The 19,754-nt window shown below is 44.8% G+C and overlaps 1 protein-coding gene across 2 annotated transcripts; it reads right to left on the bottom strand.

The window, feature by feature from the left end:
• Window positions 1–4,783: 4,783 nt before the first annotated feature.
• On the bottom strand, window positions 4,784–18,208 carry CD40 (CD40 molecule). Of its 2 annotated transcripts, none has more exons than XM_074293579.1 (9): window positions 17,900–18,208; window positions 12,259–12,337; window positions 11,795–11,920; window positions 11,507–11,653; window positions 10,151–10,244; window positions 7,205–7,269; window positions 6,696–6,782; window positions 6,527–6,555; window positions 4,784–5,685 (listed from the first exon to the last, which is right to left on the bottom strand). In XM_074293579.1, exons 1-9 carry the CDS (start codon window positions 17,990–17,992, stop codon window positions 5,563–5,565), a joined length of 843 nt encoding a protein of 280 aa, XP_074149680.1. In that variant the 5' UTR covers window positions 17,993–18,208; the 3' UTR covers window positions 4,784–5,562. The 2 variants fall into 2 exon arrangements, with proteins under 2 accessions (XP_074149680.1, XP_074149679.1); XM_074293578.1 differs by having other exon boundaries at window positions 17,951–18,113.
• Between the last annotated feature and the right edge of the window lie 1,546 nt (window positions 18,209–19,754).

The raw sequence follows: 19,754 nt of genomic DNA, 5'->3' as shown, positions 1-19,754 counted from the left end.
AGAACCACTCAGAACCCTTTTCTTCTTTCCCAATTTGATAACCATACGACCAGAGGAAGGAGAGAGGAATTCAAACTAGAAGTAGTGGAAAGAGATCTGGGATCAGAAAACCTGGGTTCAAATTTTTCCTTAGCTACTTACTATCTAGAAGATCATGATTAAGTTAATCCTTTTCTGGGCTTGATTTGATTCATTTGTGAAAAGAGATTGGACTACATGGTGTCCAAGGTGTCTTCTGGTTCTGACCTTCTATGTCTAAGGTTCTTCCAAGCTCTGAGTTCTGTGACTAATTTCTCATCTCCACCTGATCATCGGGGACACTGGTGAGTGCTCAGCCTGGCCTGGGTCCATCCTACTGCTGTAGTTCTAATTGATATTCCGGAGAGAACAGGCTCCAGAAGCCCATGGCCTGTTTGCACTCCGGCCAGCTCCCTCCCTCTGGCTCCCCAGGTCTAAGTGAGTAATTCTGTCCCCTCACAGGCTCATTTATGGGAGGGTTGGCGCCAAGTGAATAATTAGTTACATTCAATTAGGCCTCAATGCTCTCCCCTCACTTGGGGGGACAGGCAGACTAATGAGACAGCAAGTCAGATGACAGGAGGGAGTAAGTGTTAAACACCGAAGCCCCCAGGCTGGGAGAAAGTATAGTGAGAGATTGGGAGAAAGCTGTATGAGAAGGTGAGAGAGAGATTTTGAAGACTGCAAAAAAGGGGCAGGGAATCATAATCAGAGCTCACATAACTACACTTTCCTCACAACAACCCTCTGAGATAGGGAATACGGGAAGCATTTTCTTACAGATAAGGAAACTGGAGTTTTAAGAGAGAAATTAACTTGTCCTTGGTCCCAAATGGAATGAAAACCCAGGTTTCTTGACCTCATTTCTAGTTTCGTTTTGGTTTGTTTTTTTTTTTTTTTTTTTTTTTTTTGCTATGCCATGATGACTCTCAGTATAACTCTCTCACTCATTAATCTTCTCTTTTGTGTCATATTTGTAACCCTAATTATCAGCAATTCTCATTGACCTGGTTCATTGGATTTAAAACTAGGAATGGTTTGAACTTTGGAGATTGTCTTCTCTAGGGGAGCTTCTTAAGCTTTTTTGTGTCTTGGACCCCTTCAGTCAGTCTAGTGAAGCCTCTAGATTCTTACTCAGAATGATATTTTTAAAATAAAATAAAATACATATGATTACAAAGAAAACCAATTTCATTGAAATAAAGAAGTAAATTTTCCCGCATTCCAATTCACAGGCCCCTTGGAAATCTATTCATAAACCCAAAATCAGGTTAAAAACCTCTGATTTAGTTCAATTCTCTTTGGAGTCCAGGAAGGAAAGGGATATCTTTAGTCTACACAGGTGGGTATATTCAGACAGATGAGTGTGTTCCACAGGTGAGTTCATATAGGATTTTTCATCCTAGTCTTTTGATTCCAAATCCAGTGAGTAAAAAAGAACCCTGCAATTAAGCCAGACAACCACAGTCTTGTTTGAGCCATATAACATCTCTGGGCCTCCTTTTTCTTAGCTGTAAAATGAGATAACTAGGGAAGACAATTTCTAAGGTTCCTTCTAACTTGAAATCTATGATTCCTCAGTTGTTGTTTTTTTTTTTTTTTTTTTTTTTTTTGCCATTGTACTGTACTGATAGAGTCCAAGAACCTTCTTTTGGCTTGGGGCCCTCACCATTTCTCCTGTACTCTAGGATGCTGAGATCTACTCTCACTTGTAAGGCCATAGTTCACATTATTGAAGCTTGTTTTTTAAAGGAAGAAGAAATGAGAGATCTCTGAAAGAATAGACCCAGGTGCCAAATATTTGCATAAATTGTTAGTTCCTTAAAGCATGGGATTTGAAGGCCATAAGCCCTACTGATTTCTGATAGTCAAAGGGAGTTGGGGACTGAGGTGTTTAAGTTTGTTCTCTCTTCCTAAATTTCTGCTATTCCTCATGGCTTTCTTCAGCTCCTTAGTCTAACAGCTGACAGTTTCCCAAGCAAAAGGAAGGAGAGTGTCTAAAGTTCAGCACCTTTTCAATGTCATAGCTCATGGGCTCCTAAGTCATCTTTCTACTGTGAATGACATTGCTTTTCTTTGAACTACATTTGAGAGAAATAGAGAGACAGGCAGATAGACAGATACCGAGCAGAGACAGACAGACAGACAGACAGAGACAGAGAGGAGAGAGACAGAGACAGACAGAGATACAGAGAGGAGAGAGAGAAAGAGAAGGGAGATAGACAAATGAGGAAAGAAAGAGAGGGAAGAAAAAGAAGAGAGGAGAGAAATAGAGACCATAGTGAGGAAGGAGCTATAAAAAGAAAAGGAGAAGGAAGAAAGAGATAGTGATAGAAATATAGAAAAAGAAACATAGACAAATCTCTTAATATGTATATTTATGTGTGTGCATATCTTGAGCCAGGTAAGTGGTGTGGTGGCTAGAATGTCAAACTGTGTTTCAGACATTTACTTAGTTGTGTGACCCCTAGCAAGTAACTAAGCTTCAGTTTCCTCAACGGAAATATAAAGATGACACCTCTTAGGATTGTCATGAGAATAAGAAATATATACATAAAGTATTTTGCAAACTTTGAAGTGCTACAGGAAGCTACCACCATTACCGCTACCCTGCTATTACTACTACTACTACACTACTACATTACTACTAGGATTACTAGTTCATGTCTTATTTACCTCGTAAATGATAATTTCCTTTTAGAGTAGGGATACTGACCTTTTTCATTTTTGAAGAACAGTCAGTTGTTTTCCACCAGAGGCCCTTCCTGGTCTCCCTCAGTATTAGTACTTTCCCTCTGAGATTGTCTTGACTTTACCCTGTAATATATCTTCTGAGTACATAGTTGTTTCCATGTAGTCTTCTCCAGGAGACTGTGAGCCCCTTGAGGTCAAGGACTACTTTTACTAGACTCTCTTTGTATCCACAATGCTTAGCACAATGCCTTGCCATGGTAAGTGCTTGTAGACTTGACTTTCTCATTTACCATTTATTATGTACTTTATATCTCAGTAAATGGAGAGTACCGAGGGAAAGAAGGAAGAGAGATGTCAATCATTGAAGAAAAAGATACTAACTGAAGGATGGGGAAAGATGAGCAGAGATATGGGGGAGGAACAGGGAATCAAGGACTAGAAGAGTAAAGAGACAACTGATAGAGAGGCCTAGAAGACAGGTAGGGATCACAGAAAGTGGTCTGGGGAAGTACTATAGAAAGAGAGTAGGAAATAGAGAAAGACCAGGACAAGATTATTGTCCTCTCAAACATCCTTAATGGTCCAGTCCATCCCTGCTCTTATTGAGGGGAGAGTGGAGTGGATTTTATTCTGACCCTAGAGTAGTCGAGCATTTTGGCAGAGGCCCTATGTCTGTTGCCAGAACAGATGGTGGTATCTGACCTGAGCTAGCCTCTGTTTTGGTAAATCTAACTGAGCAGAAGGAGGGAAGCTGGAGGTCTGCCCTCTGGGTTTGAACCCCAGACTGGCTATCATTCAGCTGCTTCTCCCTCTTGCCCCTCCCTCTTTCCTACTTCCAGGTTTCTCCATTCCATTTCCCCAGCTGCTGGTCTCCCTCATATCACTCTCTTCTCCACATAGCTTTGGTTTTTTTTAGATTAAAATTGCATGTCTCTCTCCCCTCCCTGCCCTCAGCAAGCAAATTCATAATTTTCTGTGTCTGGGCTGCTTGGGGGCAGAGTCTTTAATAACAGAGGCCACCCTAGGAAACCAGTTATAGTGCCAGAGGGCCCAGGGAAAGGTTCCTGAGATAGTATAGGGAAATAATCAGAAGTTAGCTCTTGACCCTCCATGGACTCCAGTTCACCCAACCCTCATACCCACGTGAGCCAAACTTCTCCCATCAGTTTTTGTTGTTGTTTATTTATGGTCTGGGGGGCCAGAGAGAGTAGAAGTGGGAAGGTAGAAAGAGAAAGTAGAAAACAGTTGTAGGGGGGGACATGGGATGGGAATAATTAAGGGAAGAGAAGGATCGTGGGACATATGACAGAACTTTAAGACCCCAAAGAGATTGTTTAATCAACTTCTTCATTTTACAAAAAAGGAAACTGAGGCCCAAGGCCCAAGGTCAGACCGCTAGTAAGAGGGTTGAATTTGAAGTTATATACTCTGATTCAGATAGAGATGAGCTCAAATGGACACAAATGATAGGCTGGTTGAGATCAAAGGGGAATTGAATTATTGAATGGCAAGAGACATACATATTTCCTGTGTAATCAAATAAGATTTAGTCAGAAGTCCTTGTCTTAAATATTGGTTCTGTCACTGATCCTTTTGTAACCTTAAGCAAGTCACTCTTTTCTGGGACAGTTTCCTCCATTGGCCAAAAAAGAGTTGGGAGGTCTGCAAGGGCCAGATGGGTCTGAAGCTAAAATGCTAAGGAACAGGGAAGAATGAGACGGGCCCATGGGAAGCACAAGTGACATGGATGTGACCTCAGTGCCACCTTCTGGCTGCTGTTTGCCTTACAGCCACTGCCTCCAGGAAATAGTCCAAGGCCCAGAGGCAGAGAAGAGACTTCTGGGGGGAGTCAGTGGCCCTAGTTTTGCATCAGGATCTTCACCAAGAGGAGGAGGACCCCCGCTGTGAGCCAGCTCATCACCCCTCCCCACCCAGTGCCCACTGCACCCCCCTCTCTCCTTCACTTTCCTTCTCCAAACATAGGCTGTCATTTCAGATGTGTAAACATGCCTTGAGCTACCTCCTTTATAGATAAACCGACATTTTCCAATTAGTAGATCAAGACTTCTCATTGGAGCCCAAAGTTTTATTTAATTGACCTCCAAAGCCCTTACAGATGCCAACACTAATACATTCCAGGCAATGTGCGCACACCCCAGCCTCAATTCCAGCTTTCAGTGAACGTGAGTAACAGCTAAGAGAGAGCCTGGCTCGGGCCTGCCTGTCCCCTCCACACCGTCCCTGCATTTGTGCCCCAGCAGGAGGGGTTACGGGGTCCTCCCTCTGCTCCCTCCCCTTGCCTCTGGCTCCATCTCCACCTCCTGAGCTCGGGAAGCCGATAGGATACTGTATCCTGATGTTCTCCAGGAAGGGGGGAGCGGGGCATTCACAGCCAGCAGCATCAGCAACAGGCGCAGGAGGGGAGGGGAGGTGGGAAGGCCCTTGGGCCTTGAGGTAGATGCTTAAGCTTCCCCTGTTCCACATGGAGGGAAGGGGTCGGAAGGACCAGTTTCAGGAATGAAAGTGCTTTGTGGGCAACGTGTATTCCTATGTCAGGAATTCCCTCCTGTGGCTTCTGGTGAGGTGGAGGTGCTGTAACAATGGAAATTCCTTTACTAATAACTCGACCATCTTTTCTATTCTTCCCCTCTTAGGTAAAGGCAGCAGGGCCGAGAGGGGTACTCTGGGGCCTGGAAATGTCAAAGTCATTCCTGAGGGGAAACTCCCAGGACCCTCTGCAACATGCGCTCCTGGGGTCAGCAGGCAGTCCCCCCCCTTCCCTCGCCCCTCCCTCGGAGCCAGCGGCCGCTGCTGCTCTCAGCAGTCTGGAGATGCCCCCGTGCGCAGCCCTCACTGTCCCTCTTGCTCCGAAATGCGGCTCTCCTTGCCGTCCTCCTGCGTCACCGGTTGGCCCCGGAGCAAGGTTTCCTGCACAGGGAGGGGCTCCTCTTCCATCTCCTTTTTCTGGAAAACCTGTGCAGGACAGAGTCATGTTGGGGGCAGCACCTTTACGGACAGAGTGCTCCCTCCGGTGGGTACAGCAAGGGCAAGCCTGCTGAGTGCTGAGCCTTCTGAGGGAAGAAGGTGGCGAGCGAGGGACGAGTGTCCTCCCCCGGCTGCTCCCTGTCAGGAAGCTGTGGGCAGCTGAAGCCCAGGCTTCTTTCCACGGGTGCCTCCTGCCCCCTGCTGGCCACACCATGAAGCACGGCAGCCTTTAACCTCAGAGGAGGGGGATGGAGCCCAAGGTCAGCGCTGGGAGATGAGCCGTTTGAGGGAGAGAGAGTGGAGGTCCCACCAGCAGGACCGGGGCGGTGCCGGAGGTCTCTGCCTCCCCCCAGCCCGCGGCCTCGGCCTCTCCTCCCTCCTCCTCTCACAGCTTCTGCCCTTGCTGCCACCTCTGGGCTTGGGGGGAAGCCACCTGACTGGTTCCTCAGCGGCCGGCCAGACACCCGCCTCGCCCTCGCTGTGCGGGGAGCATGGCCCGGAGAAAGACTGAGCGGAGACTCAAGAGTCGCTGAGGACCAAGGACGGCCTCTTGGGCCGCAGAGGGGGGCACCGAGGCCAGAGAGGGGCACGGGCCCCCCCAAGGTCACCGTTTCCCGCTCTGTGGGAGGGCGCTGCCAGCCAGGTCGGGGGCAGAGAACAAACCCCCAGCCTCCCTGGGTGGCTCCTGTCCAAGTAGTGACTCTGGCCACGACGCCGACGCCAGCTCTCGCTGTCCAAAGGAGGCCGCCAGTGACTCACTATCCTCCTTCCAGTCTGCTGAACCCCGTCTAGGTCTCAGGAAATAATGCTAGCGCAGGGAATGACCTACCTTGTTCTTCGGCGCCTTGAAACACAGGCCTGAATGGGAATGGGGAGGAGAGAAACATGAAGGTCACGAAAAGGAGGCTGCGCTCTGCAACTTTTCCTTTCCTTCCTTCCCTTCTGCCCTGCCTCTCCCCAGCAGAACTTCCCACCCCTCAGGCCACCCCCAGACTCACCTCTCCAGTGCAGCAAGCCCGAGATAACAAAGAAAACTCCCAGGGCAATGGGGATCAGCACCAAGAGACCCACTCGAGATTTGTCACCTGGGGAAACTGGGCTTTAGCAAAACCTCCACCAAGGATCTCCCATCCTCCTGGAGGGTTTTGTTCCTCCCATTCCACTGCCCTAGCCCTCCCTTCCCCTACTCAAAACCTTCTCTTTCAGAAAAAAATGCTGGAACATCCAATCTGGAAAGATACTTAAGCCTTTCGTCTAACTCCTCTATTACTGATGAAGGATCAGTGATGTAGAGAGGTAAAATGACTTTTTCACAGTCCCACAGCCAAAAATTGGCAGAGTACCCTGCCTACTAGTAGTAGCTATCTAGGACTTTTAAGTCAAATGTTCTTCCCACCATCTTTATCTTTCTACTCCTTGCTAATATACATCATCAATATCTGTCTCATCCCTTCTGTTACCGCCCCCATCTGACTTCAGTTTTCTGCCATTGCCCATCCATACTTACCTTGGCAGAGCACATCCGTTTTATCTGTCCCCTCCTGAATTTTCGACAATCCTGTGGCTTTGCAGCTGGGTAGACACACACACACACACACACACACACACACACATTAAGTTTTTCTAGCTCATGGAACTTCAAGGCCAGAATTGGGGGAATCATATCAATCAAGAAAACATTGCTCTTCTAAACAAGGGACTACAGGAGATAGAAAAAAGATAAGTTATAGTCCCTGTGCTCAAAGAGATTAAAACCAAGAAGAAAAATGTAATCTTAATCAATGCATGACTCAATTCATAAACAATGATAATGCTACTTTTAGAGGTTGCTCAGCATTTCCCTCACAACTCTGTGAGGTAAGTGACACTGAAATTATTGTCCCCATTTTGCAAGTGAGGAAGCAGTCACAGAGATTTTAAGTGACTTGCCCAGAGAGCAGGTAAGTGTGAGAGACAGAATTCATACATGAATTCCAGGTCTCTTGGCTGACTACAAGTTGAGTTCCTCCCATTATACTCAACATAATGCATGATCTGAGTGCTAATGTATGGATCACGAGCACTAGAAAGGAGAGAGGAAAAAGAAGGATGTAATCAGGAAAGACTTCAGGAGGAAGGTGAGATTTGCCCTTCATCTGAAAGGATCAATAGAATGTGGTCAGATTTAGGGGAAAAGGGTATGTTCTGGGCCAGGATATTACATTATTTCATTATTTACATTAAGAACCAGAAAGGACCTCAGAAGACATCTAGTCCAAACACCTTGTTCTACAAATAAAGAAACAGAGAAGTGAATAGCATAAATAGGACATGGATCCTCCCTTTCAAACTGAGTGCTCCTCTCACTGCACCATAAACAATATTAATAAAAGCTGGCTCGTGTCCACAGAACAATGTTGCAGTAGACTTCAAGCAACTGTGTGGAGAGAAGGCAGCAGACAGGAAAGAACGCCAGACTGGCATTGATATTTGTAATATTTTGACTCTCCTTTCGTCCTCTGTGAAATGGGCATAATCATATTTGCACTCCATGTCTCCCAGGATTTTGTGGAAAGAAAAATAAATTGCAGATCTTGCAGGAACGATAAGAATGTGAGCTAATGTCAGGAGACATTAGTTCAGGAGAGTTATGAGAAAAAAAAAGTTGGGCACACAGAGCAGTGCAGACTTGATTCATTACACAACAAGGAGCCCCTGGCAGTGTTTGATTAGTTTCATGATAAAAATGAGTGTTTTTCGAAGATGAATCTGGGGCTTGCCCAGAACAGATGAGAAGAACTGAAGGCAGGAAGACCAGTCAGGAAACTGCTCTGGTAGTCCATCTGTTGTTTGTCCTTCATTCTGAAGAGGATCATGATGTCAGAGAGGTGATGCTGTGACATACAAGTGAGTTGGATTTTAGTGCAGGAGCGCTGTGCAAGGCTACCAGCCTCACTGTCCCCTCCAGAGTCATTTGGGTCCAGGAGCCAGATATGGATCAGGATAACTGGAGATGGCCCTGGAAACACCTTGGCCTTTTTAAGCTAAAGTCTTCATAGGTCTTAATTGACTAAGGCAACACCCATTCAGTGATTCAGGTTACCACTGATGAAAACCTGATCATGAGAGGGAAGAGGCAATAATAACAGGGAATAACCAGCAGCTTTGAGATTGACTGAGCTTGTGGGGTGAAGAAGGAGGAGAAGTAGGACAGAGAACTTTGATGTTGTAGAACAATTACTGCATTTAGTACATTCTGAGCAAAGACCTGATTTTGAATCCCAACTTTTCTACCACATATGTAGCATGTGGTGAGTTGTGAGGCCTCCCCAGAACTCAAACTTCTGCATCTATGAAATGAAAGAGTTGGATAAAATAGGACAGGCTCCGTGATTCTCCCCCAGGAAAGGTCATAGGTCAAAGGTCACAGGGTATGAAAGAGAGAACTGAGACCCAGGCAGATTAAAGCAGGGGCCCCGACTCCAAATCCAGTACTCTTTCCACTTAATGGTTCTGCTCTGGGTGAGATGTTGGGAGGGAAGTCAGTTGAACTGGACTGACAATTCCAGAAGACTTTATAGGACTGGAGCCTGCTGCTGTTTTCTGGACCATTGTTTCTTAGGGTATTAGAGTATACAAGTGTGTCATGAAGATGTGCTGGGTATATCCTGAATGTCTGAGTTCCTCTCAAAATAAAAAGTAAGCAATGGGGTGATCACAGTGGAGAAAAGGGGGAAGGAAAGGAAAGAAAAAAGAAAGAAGGGTTGAGGAGAGAGGGAGGAAAAGAAGAAAGAAAAGCAAGGAAGCAAAGGAGAAAAAGGGGAGGGAAGGAAAAGAAGGATAGAAGGAAGAAGAAAGGGAGGGGAAAAAGAAGGAAGAAACTATGTAAAAAGGCAGAGTAGGAAGTTAGTGTTTAAAAAAAAAAAGCAATATGATATAATAATACTATGGTATACTTACTAAACTGACCTTGAGCAATTAAGTCATTTAATCTCAGCATCCCCCATTCTCAAATAGATACTAGCTGCAAGACACTGGGTAAGTCACTTAAGTTTTCCCTGTCTCTATTTTCTCATTTGTAAAATAGAGATAATAATAACCCCTTCATGATTATTGTGAGGGTCAAATGAAAGAATATGTAAAATATTTTCATAAACCTTAAAGTGCCACAGAAATTAGCTGTTATTCTTCATATGACTGTTACTATTATCCTTGTATTGCCTGCTTCGCAAGGGAAAGTTCTTTATAAATCTTGAAAAATGAAGATGACCTGTTATTCTTTTTTTTAGTTCAATGCAAAGAACACGACTGTACTAGTAGAAGGCTGGGAAGGATGGAAGAGAAGGTTTTTCACACATAGTAATGTGTTTTTTCATTTCTCAAGTATGCGTAGGAATATGGCCTAGGAAGCACAGCCCCAAGTGAACAAATACTCATGGGCCCATGAAACAGGAGAGTCAGGCATCCCTAGTACCTGGTCCAGGGAAGACATTTTTCAGAAGCAGAGGATATGTTGGAGAAAAAGCCTTCCTTGCAAGGTTCACAGATGGTGTCGGTGGAATTTGTGCCTGGGAGAAGAGAAAAGAGCAGAATGGCTGTCATAGACAACAATAACTTGATTATATGAACACTTATTTAGTGTCTTCTATGTGGCAGGCACAGTACTAAGCACTAGCCCTCAAAGGGCTTATAATATTATAGAGAAAGACAATACATAAAGGAAGCTGAAACATGGAGGAGAGAGCAGAGTATACTCAGAACAAGTATAGTGTTCCTGGAGCCAAACTAAGTCTGAGTCTTTTAGGGAGGCCTTGGGAAGAGGTCATTTCTCTCCCTTTCGCTCTTTAGAGGAGAAAGGGCCCTGAGACTGCCATCTTCAGGTAGGTCTGAAAGGTAATTAAGTCATGCTCCCAGGGGCCATCCAGGAGAAAAGGTCAGGAGTAAGACTGACACCAGCTGATCTGCCCGGTGCTCCAGTAGCATCCTGTAGGACAAAGCTTCTTAAAATGCGGGTCTCAACTCCATATAGGATTGTGTAACTGAATATGAAGGTCGTAAAAAATTTGGTAACAGTAAAAGGTATCAAATATTCTGTCGAGATCCAATTTTTTATATAAAAATAAACAAGCATATCCATCTCATTAGCATGTAAATTTACTTCATCTTTAATAAATGGTAAAATTGTATATATCAAAGAATTGTTTTAAAGTAAAATATGATTTATTATAAATAAATAAAATTTATTCAAATGTATTATAAATCTATTGTTTATTCTAAAAATAAATAATTTATTATCAATAAATGTTTGATTTGTATACCTATTTTTTATACTTATATACACAGGATTGTGTAAAAATTTCTCTGCCAAAAAGGGGTTGAGTGTGAAAAAAGTTTAAGAAACCCTGGTGCAAGAGAACCTCTAATCCTTCCTTCCTCTCCCTTTACCTTTTGGAGTGGAAGGGATTGGAACCTCAGGCAGACAATGGAAGTACAGGCTGAAAGGTGCCATTTAAGGCCTGAGCCTTCCCTCAGCCCAATTCCTTTGTCTTCTTTGGAGATGGTAAGTGAGACTTGCCCAACTAATTGCAGATAGCCGAAGTGAAGAATATTTTTTCCTTCCTCAGTTTTGGCTCTGGTCTCCCTCACTCCCTCCCATGCCTCGTAGACTAGAATCTTAAATAGAAAAGAGGCCTTGGAACATGGACTGTCAGCTCTGGAAGAGACTTTAGAACACAGACGGCAGAACTGGAAAGGTTTAGCGACTACCTAGTCTGGACTCCCTTACTTAATGGGGGAGGAAAGTGAGGCACTTCCTGCACAGGCTACTCACCAGTGTGCTTGACCCCAAAGCCCGGCTGGCAGGGGCTGTGGCTGCTACAGCTCTCACACTCCAGGCTGGTACAGTGAAAACCATCTATACAAGTACAGGCCGTGTCCTTTTCCAAGGAGCCTTCCTTTTGAATCTTGAGGTGCAAATCTGAGCAGAGAGGTCAGGGAGAAGGGTTGGGTTTCCCGGCCCAATCTTCCCTGCTCCCAGCACAGGCGGAGTGGGGCCAGGCCCTCTCCCTTTCCCTTCTTCCTAGCACTCCCACCAACACTGCCCTCTCTGCCAACCTACTGGGATCGCAGTACTTGTGCTGGTGGCAGTATTTGTCGTGGTTCCAGGAAGACTGGAACTCTCCCTCCTGGCAAGGCTCGCATTGGGTTTCGCTGCCCTCGCTGCAGTCAGAAACCAGCTTTGTTCCTGGAAGATGTCAAGAGAAGAGAGAGCTCTAACGGGGTCAGAACCTCAGGGTTCCTATAGCATGATAACCTTGACAAGGCACTTTTCTCACGAAGAGCCAACTAGTGTGGGCCTTCAATCAGTCCCAAGCATTAGGCGCTTACTATGTGCCAAGCATGGTGCCAGGTGCAGTAGGGCTACCTTCTTTATGGATGAGGAATGGGGAGGTGTACAGGGACAGGAGGTGGTCGCGGTCAGTACATGTTACTATGTATGCATATGTGTGCCCAAAGGTACATGACTAGTAGGTTTCAGAGCCAGGGTTCTCTGAATTCTAGCCTGGTCAGCTTTTCATATACCTGGAGAGCACTTCTCACAGCAGAGCCCATTCACAAAATACTGGTTTTTCTCACAAGAAATAGATGGTTTCATATGGGCCTGAAAAAAAAGAAAGAAAGAAAAGAAAAGAAATCACAAGAATCCCAAATTTAGAAGAACCTTAAGAGATCAGCCGCCAGCCTCCAGTTATCTGGCATGGAGAGTTTAGAGCAAAGGTATCAGCAACACTGAAAGCCACCAGAACCAGATTAAAATGCAATTGGGAAATAATTAACAAAATAAATGTAAAATATAGTAAAATAGATAATGTTACTAAGTGTTTTTCTAAATCAATAAATACTTGCGATGATCTTTATGTATTATTTATTGACCTTCACACCACTAGAACCATTCAAGAGACTTAAATGAGCCTGAATCATGAGGTTAAATGTGATAGTTACTCTCCTGATTCAGCCTCTGAGGCATCCTGGCAAAGTGACCCTGGCCTAATCTCTGAACCCCATAGTGCTGCAGTAGAAAGAGAGAGTATTGCCCACAGTTAAATTTTCAGTGTAACCACTGATATATCCAAAATCAGTAAATTCTACAATTTGAAACTTGATCTATTGTTTTAATGTTTCTCTAGGCTTAACAAAATGACTCAGATGAAACTTAAAAGTACATCCTGGGTTTTTTGGAGAGCTGGTTGTTAAATGTTTACAAGAATGAACCCTAGAGCTTTGTTTTTTGAAGTTGTGTAAGCCAATGAAATCACTGAGCCTGGCCTCAACAACACACACACACACACACACACACACACACACACACACACACAGAGTGAACCACATTGCAGCTTCAGCCAACTATAACGGTAAGAGTTAAAGGACCTAGGTTCAGATTCTGATTCTTCTATCCATGTGACCATACAAAAACCACTTAATATTTCTGAGCCTTGTTATTTTCATCTGCAAAGTGGGACATGTTGGGTTATTTAATCTCTTAATCATCTAAGACATCTTGATCTCTTAATCCTAAATTGTATTATCCTAAAAATACCAGATGAATTGATCTAAATTGGAACTGAGGAAGAGTGGAAAAGCTGTGGGTGTGGAGTCTGGGGACTTGAGATCCTGGCCCAGTTTTGCCACTTATTCAAAGTCTTGCTTACCTATAGTTAAACCAATTCTCCTGACTGATAGTCTAGTAGCCTTTCTTTCCCCTGTACCACATGGAATGGTTTCCAGCCTCTACTTAGATACTTCCAAGGACAGAAAACTCACAACTTTATGAGGCAATCTGTTCTTACCCTACTCCTACACTATATTGCCTCTCAAATGACCTTTTCCTCTTCTCTCCATTTATTATTTTCTTCAAGATATATTTTCCATATAAACTGTCATCTACTTTCATTAAATATGGCTTCCCCCTTTTCTTTCTCTGTCTGTATTTCTTTGTCTCTGTGTCTCTTATTTTGTCTCTGTGTCTGTCCCTGTCTTTCTTTTTCTCTGTGCCTCTGACAGTGTCCCTGTCTCTGTGTCTGTCCCTGTCTCTCTGTCTCTGTCTCTTTGTCTCTGTGTTTCTTTGTCTCTGTCTCTGTGTGTCTCTGAGTCTCTTATTCTGTGTCTGTCTTTGTGTGCCTCTGTCTCTGCTCCCCCGCCCCCGCCATGCTACCACATTCTTTTATAGGACCTAAATAAAATGGGTTGAGTCTGTGGAAGAAGAGCTCTGGCCTTCAGAAAAGCTAGCAAGACAATACATATGTATGTCAATGAATTACATTTCCAGTTGGTAGCAGAGCCCCCAGTGATTTACGCAGGAAACTTGAGAGGTTCGCCTCAGTAACAGCTTACAAAGCAGATGAGAGCACAGCACATGTTTGTCCCCCTAGTAACGTCAGCCATCTCACAGTGCAGACAGTCCTGAAGGGGGCTGGCTCAGAATGTGGGTGGCTAAGTACAGCCATCAGAGGCTCCCTGGGCTAGCAGGAAGCTCAGAGCTCATCTGGTTTAACTCTTTCTCTGCACTCCACCCTCTATCTTCAGTCCAGTAGCCAATGGCAGAGAGCCCCTCAGAAGCATCCCCACAAATACCAATCACTTTCTGCTTAAACATAGCCAGTGACAAGAGGCCATCCATTTCATTGTTGGACAGCTTTTATGCCAGGAAGTTTTTCCTTACATGGAACTAAAACATAATAAGAACAATAATACTAGCTAGCAATTATAAAGAGCTTGAAGATTTATTAAACACTTTATAAATATTATTTTATCCTCACATCAACCCTGTGAGGTAAATGCTATTATTATCCCCATTTTACAGATGAGAACACAAAGTCCTGTGCTCTAACCACTGTGAAATCTCTTCACATGCCAACCTATTTAAAGAAAGCAATCATGATCCTGATAAAATCCATCTTTCATCCAAATCTCTGTCCCTAGTTCTTTCACCCTCAAGAGTCAGCTGGCGGCTCATTGGGCCTGAAACAGTTACACCTGAGCTCAAACTCAACCTAAGACAGTTACTAGCTTCGTGATCCTGGGTCACATGGCTCCTGTTTCCCTCAATGGTAAAACGAGGGGAATAGCAGGACCTACTCCTGCTGCCTGGCACATATAAATGCCGATTTCCCATTAGCAGAGTTTTGAGGTTTTGTGTGTTGGTTGCCTTTCTCTAGGCACACTCAAGTTTGCCATCATTGCCCCTAAAATATGGCATAGGAGTCTTAGGGGTCAAAAATGCAATGCTCCAGATGATATCTGATCAGGCAAACAAGTGGGATTGATACTACTTCCCTGTTTCAGAATTTTACAATTGACTCATATTGAGCTTTCAATTAATTAAAATCTGCAGATAACTTTATGAACAAGTGTCTGGCCCCTAAACACAGAAGTTTACATCTACCGCATGAAACTGAAAATATAAAAATTAAAATAAATTCAAGATATGCTATAATTAATATTATATACATCTTCCAGCCTAATTAGATCCCCTAAAATACAACAGTCTGCAGATCTTACCATACAATAGTCATTTCAGCTATACACACACAGTTAAATTCAGTTAGAAGGGACTTTAGGGGATGATTTAATTCAACTCCCTCATTCACAGAGAAGGAAACTGAAACAAAATGAAGAAGCTGAGGTCCAAAGAAATTCAGTACACAGAAGACCAGGTACAAGGTCACACAGAAAATAAGTAGCAAAAGCAGAATGGGACCCCTGTTTTCTAACTCTAAATCAAGTGTTCTTTATATTGTAAGTGAGAACTACTGCTGGAATAATAGATCACAGTTACATAAGACCTAACAGTTTAGAGTTTTACAAAGCCCTTTAGCACCAGTATTAGCATTCCTATTTTACTGATGAACAAACTGAGGCCTAAAACGGAGACTTGAGGAACTGAAGATAATAAAGCTAACAAGTTTTGGATCTGAGCCCAGAATCTGGAACTTCTAACTCCAAGAGTAGTGCTCTTCTACCCAGCAATCGATATCATTAACTCCATCATAAAACAAATCAATCTATGATGAACTCATGATGAACTATGAGCTCTTAGCTCTGTTCCTCTGGTCACAAAATATTCTCAAAGGGAGTATAATAAGTACTAAAGAATTCTTCTTCCTATTTTGGGGAGCTCAGCCTTTGCCCTATAACAGAACTTAGAGTGAGGGGCTAGGGAGCCTGAACCCTACAGTTCACCTCCTTTCTATTGGCCTCTTCCTCTCAGGTGATCCCTTCCACAAAGGCTCTTTCCTCCATATCTGGCTCCACCTTCCCTTCTCTCGGTCTCTGTTGGCCCTCTTAAATTTTGTTCTCAGTGAAAATGAAAGTGGAGGAGCAGAAGTGGCTTTTTCCCTTCCCCTCCCACTAGGAACCCAATTCTTTCCCAGAAATCCTCTGAGGCTTGTTTATTCCTGTATGGCCACTACTCTAGAACTTTACAATTTCACTGAAACGGGGTGGAGAAAATGGGGGAAGTTAGTGGGAAGTGGACACAGAAGACCAGGTACAAGGGGAAATCCCAACCTCCAAAATGAGGAACTATCCAAAAACTGAAAGGGGTGTGGGTCCTTAATGAATTCCCCAATGAAATGCTTGGGCAATTCTGAGTCAGTGTGATCGATTCAGAGACACCATCGTCCCTAGGCAGAACTCTAGCCCCCTCTGAGAGACAAAATGGTGGAGGGGAAAGCCTATGGGCCTTTCATCTCAGTGAGTCTCAGCTTCTTCTTATGTCAATTGAAAGAGGTGCACTGAACCATCTCTAAGTTCTCTTCCAACTCTAACATTTCACAAGTCTTGGATCCCTTCCCTTTTGTCATGGTGTAGTCTAAGAATTAGGAAGTTCTCATGTTTTACATTCTACAGGTCCTACCAGCTCTGATATTCTAAGTTATTGAGATCATTTTTGACATGGATTTTAGAAATCTGTCTAGTCTAACTCTTTCATTCTTAGTGATGAAGAAATTAAGAGGTGAAATGCTTTATTCAAGGTTCCACAGATTCTAAGTGACAAAGCAGGGATTTGAAGTTGGGTGTCTGATTCAAAATTTATGTCCCTTCAACTGATTTTACATTTCCCTCTAAAATCCCATCCAGTTCTGATATTCTCTGGTCTAGTCTTTCTCCCGAATTTTGGCATTCTATTTTCTAAGGCCTTTTCAAATTGAGCAATTCCAGGATTCTAGTTCAAAACCAAATCCCTTTGATCCCCCGTATACTGTCCCTGAGATTGTGTCCATTCTTTGAGGTGGGGAGTCAGGGGGTATTTCCCTGGGCATTTCCCTTGAGATCAGACCAGTGGTCCTATAAAAGGTGGCAGCCTTGCCTGCTATGTCTCCCGCTTCTTTAAAGTGTTTCAACCCTTCACCTATCTTTCCCTCTATCCACAGAAAGGGAGCAGAAGGGAAGCACTGATAAGACTCCCCCTGGTTGGCAAGAATCCCATGATCGTACAGAGGAGTTGTTACCAGACACAACAGCATCCTGTACTATAGGAAAAGAACAGGAAACTGGGCTTATCCACCTCTTCCTATTCCACTGCCTGTTCTTTCTGGCCTGGAGACCAGCAACCTCTGTAACCTCCCCAGTTCTTCAGCCACCTGAGAATGCTCAGGGGCTTGAGACTGAACACAGATTCCTGGGGCCTACCTCTTTGCCAAAAGAGAACCAGTCTGCCCTCTTTCTCCTTGAAGTGGCAGTTTTCCCCACAAAACCTCTGGGCCCGACTGGACATAAAACTGAAGGAATGTGGGGGGCCTGAATCAGATCTAAGGCACCGGTTGCCTCAGACCCTTAAAGCTGGCTGCCAGGAGCAGCCTCAGCGAATGACCTGGTTGGTACCTGACAGTTAGGGGGTGATCCACAGCTGACTAACTTTAAACGGGCAATACGCAGAGTTGTCCCGCAGGTTATTTCCTCGCCTACTCCACCTCCCTCTACTTTTTGTTCACCTTCGGCTTCTCCCCAGCTTCCATTGCCTGATTTCTTCAGAAAGCCGGTCACATGTTAGCGCTGGGAAGAAGGACCCTCAGAGATTAGAGGAGGCTACGGTTTCACAGAGAAAGTAACTGGGGCCTGAAAGAGGCCCCTTTCGGGATTCCCGGGAGCCAGCCCCAGTCAGGTAGTGACTGACACCTTTCCAAAAAGCCGGTTTTTCTTTCCTCCCCGTCTATACCCCCACCTGGCCTCCCCGCAAGGAGACGGGGAACGAAGGAGCAGGAAGCCAACTCACAGCAGTGAAGACGCAGGCCCACAGCAGGCAGGACGGGATCATGGCTGGTCCGGATGAGGCTCCAGGGAGTGAGAATGGCCCAGAGCGGGCGTCTAATAACCCCCTGCACTCCGCAGGGAAGCCCCACCCACAACCCGGGAGGGACGCCGCGGGCCAATCGCAGCTGACAGAGGCGGGAGAGCTGGAACAGGGGAGCTCTGGGGCGCATCTCAGTCCGTCTTTCGGTGGATGCGCCAGTTGGGACAATTCTGAAATCCACTCGAGGGAACTCTTTTCCTAGCGCTCTCCCCGAACTTCCAAGCACAGTAGAAAGTCAAAGCGCAGTAAGGCAGGAAGGAGGCATCCAGTCTGGCCTCCAAGCAGCGGTGAAGTGGGTCGCGCTCCTGGGGCTGGAGACCCGTTATGGGGCGAGGGGCGCAGCCCCGCTCCACCCCCACCCCATCCACCCTGCGGACAGAACCGAAAGTCTGTCTGTCCCCCGCCCTCTCCGGGCTCTCTGCCAGCTTGTTCTAGGAAGTCCCCCGGGAGAAGTGCAGCTGGCAGAGGAGAGCGGGGGTGTTTGCAAGGAAAGGAGTTTCCCAAGCTGCTGCTTTTCGTTCCTAAGGAAATTCCAGATTATGTGAGGAGCCTGGGAGGGTGCGGAGAGGCTCTTCTCCGTCCGGACTCTCAGATCGAAAATGACCGGAAGGATGACCGCAGCGCTGAACTGTCCAGGTGTAAAAGACATTGCTTCCGTTTCACAAAGGGGAAAACTGAGGTGCAGGGGGAAAGAAACTGCCATGGCTAAGGTGGCAGGAGCAGTGCTGGGGAGAATTTGGATCCCGGATCCCGACAGCCGGCTGGGTCTTCTTGTAAGAATACCGAGTTCCTACACCATTTTGAAACCACAGATTCGGGGCGCGGGGATTGTGCAACCCAGTGTATAAATAAAAGATCACTGGACTTAAAATTAAATTTTCTGGACTTGATTTATTGCCCTTAGGCAAAATCCCTCCCCTCCTGGGCTTCCGTTTTCTCCTTAAAATGAAGGTGGTAAATAAACTTTGCTTGTTCACCGCCATGGAAACATAAACTATGGCTACCTTCTTGATTGTTAAAAGAAAGTCTGGAGTTGAAACGGGGAGGGGGTCACTAGATCAAGTCCCTTAAAACACTCCTAATCCTAGGAAGAAGGAGTGGTTAAATCTATTCTTCATAGCCTCAGAATCTTTCCGTAAGTGTGTATTAAGTAGGTATGGTGTGGCAGACGCCGTGCTAGTAGCTGAGGTTACAAGGATAAAAATGAAACTGCCCTGGAGGAGTTTACATTATGGGGGAGGAGGAAGAACATGTATAGAAGCTTTAAAAAAATGTAATTGAATCTGTGATGCCATTGGTGTAGAGAGTTATCAATAACTTTGTTATAATTAGTATCTTTTTTGCTGTTCATAGACTTACTTGTCTAGGAGTACTGAGAACTTAAGTGACTTGCCTAGGGTCACCTATGTGAGAAGCAGAATTTGAACCCCAGCTTTCTGCCTAAGAAGTTGACTGTATTACACATTTATTTATATTGCAAACCCTACACAGCATATTCCAAAAGTTTTACTGCAGTTTTGAGCTTGAATAACTTCAGATGTAAATGCTACAAATTTACCACAAAATATCTGAAAAGTTAATGTCAAAATTAGAAATGTTTTTCTTAGTAAAAATCAATTTACTTGCCATCTTCTGTTTTACATTGTTATGGTTAGTTTTCAAACTTTGTACAAAGTTTCATCACCTGCTGCTCGGTGACTGGAAGGATAGGGAGAAATATATATAG

Source organism: Sminthopsis crassicaudata, chromosome 2 (assembly GCF_048593235.1).
Source record: "Sminthopsis crassicaudata isolate SCR6 chromosome 2, ASM4859323v1, whole genome shotgun sequence".
NCBI classification, from domain to species: domain Eukaryota; kingdom Metazoa; phylum Chordata; class Mammalia; order Dasyuromorphia; family Dasyuridae; genus Sminthopsis; species Sminthopsis crassicaudata.
The sequence above is the reverse complement of the archived record's forward strand: the minus strand, read 5'-3'. Positions and strand labels throughout refer to the sequence as shown.

What these genes read in the sequence shown, in the direction of transcription:
- CD40 (XM_074293579.1), bottom strand. Translation starts at nt 17,992, where the DNA reads ATGATCCCGTCCTGCCTGCTGTGGGCCTGCGTCTTCACTGCTGTGAGT. An exon ending in GCACAAGTACTGCGATCCCA is followed by an intron (nt 11,654 to 11,794) that starts GTAGGTTGGCAG and finishes CTCTCTGCTCAG; the next exon opens with ATTTGCACCTCAAGATTCAA. An exon ending in CTTTGGGGTCAAGCACACTG is followed by an intron (nt 10,245 to 11,506) that starts GTGAGTAGCCTG and finishes CTCTTCTCCCAG; the next exon opens with GCACAAATTCCACCGACACC.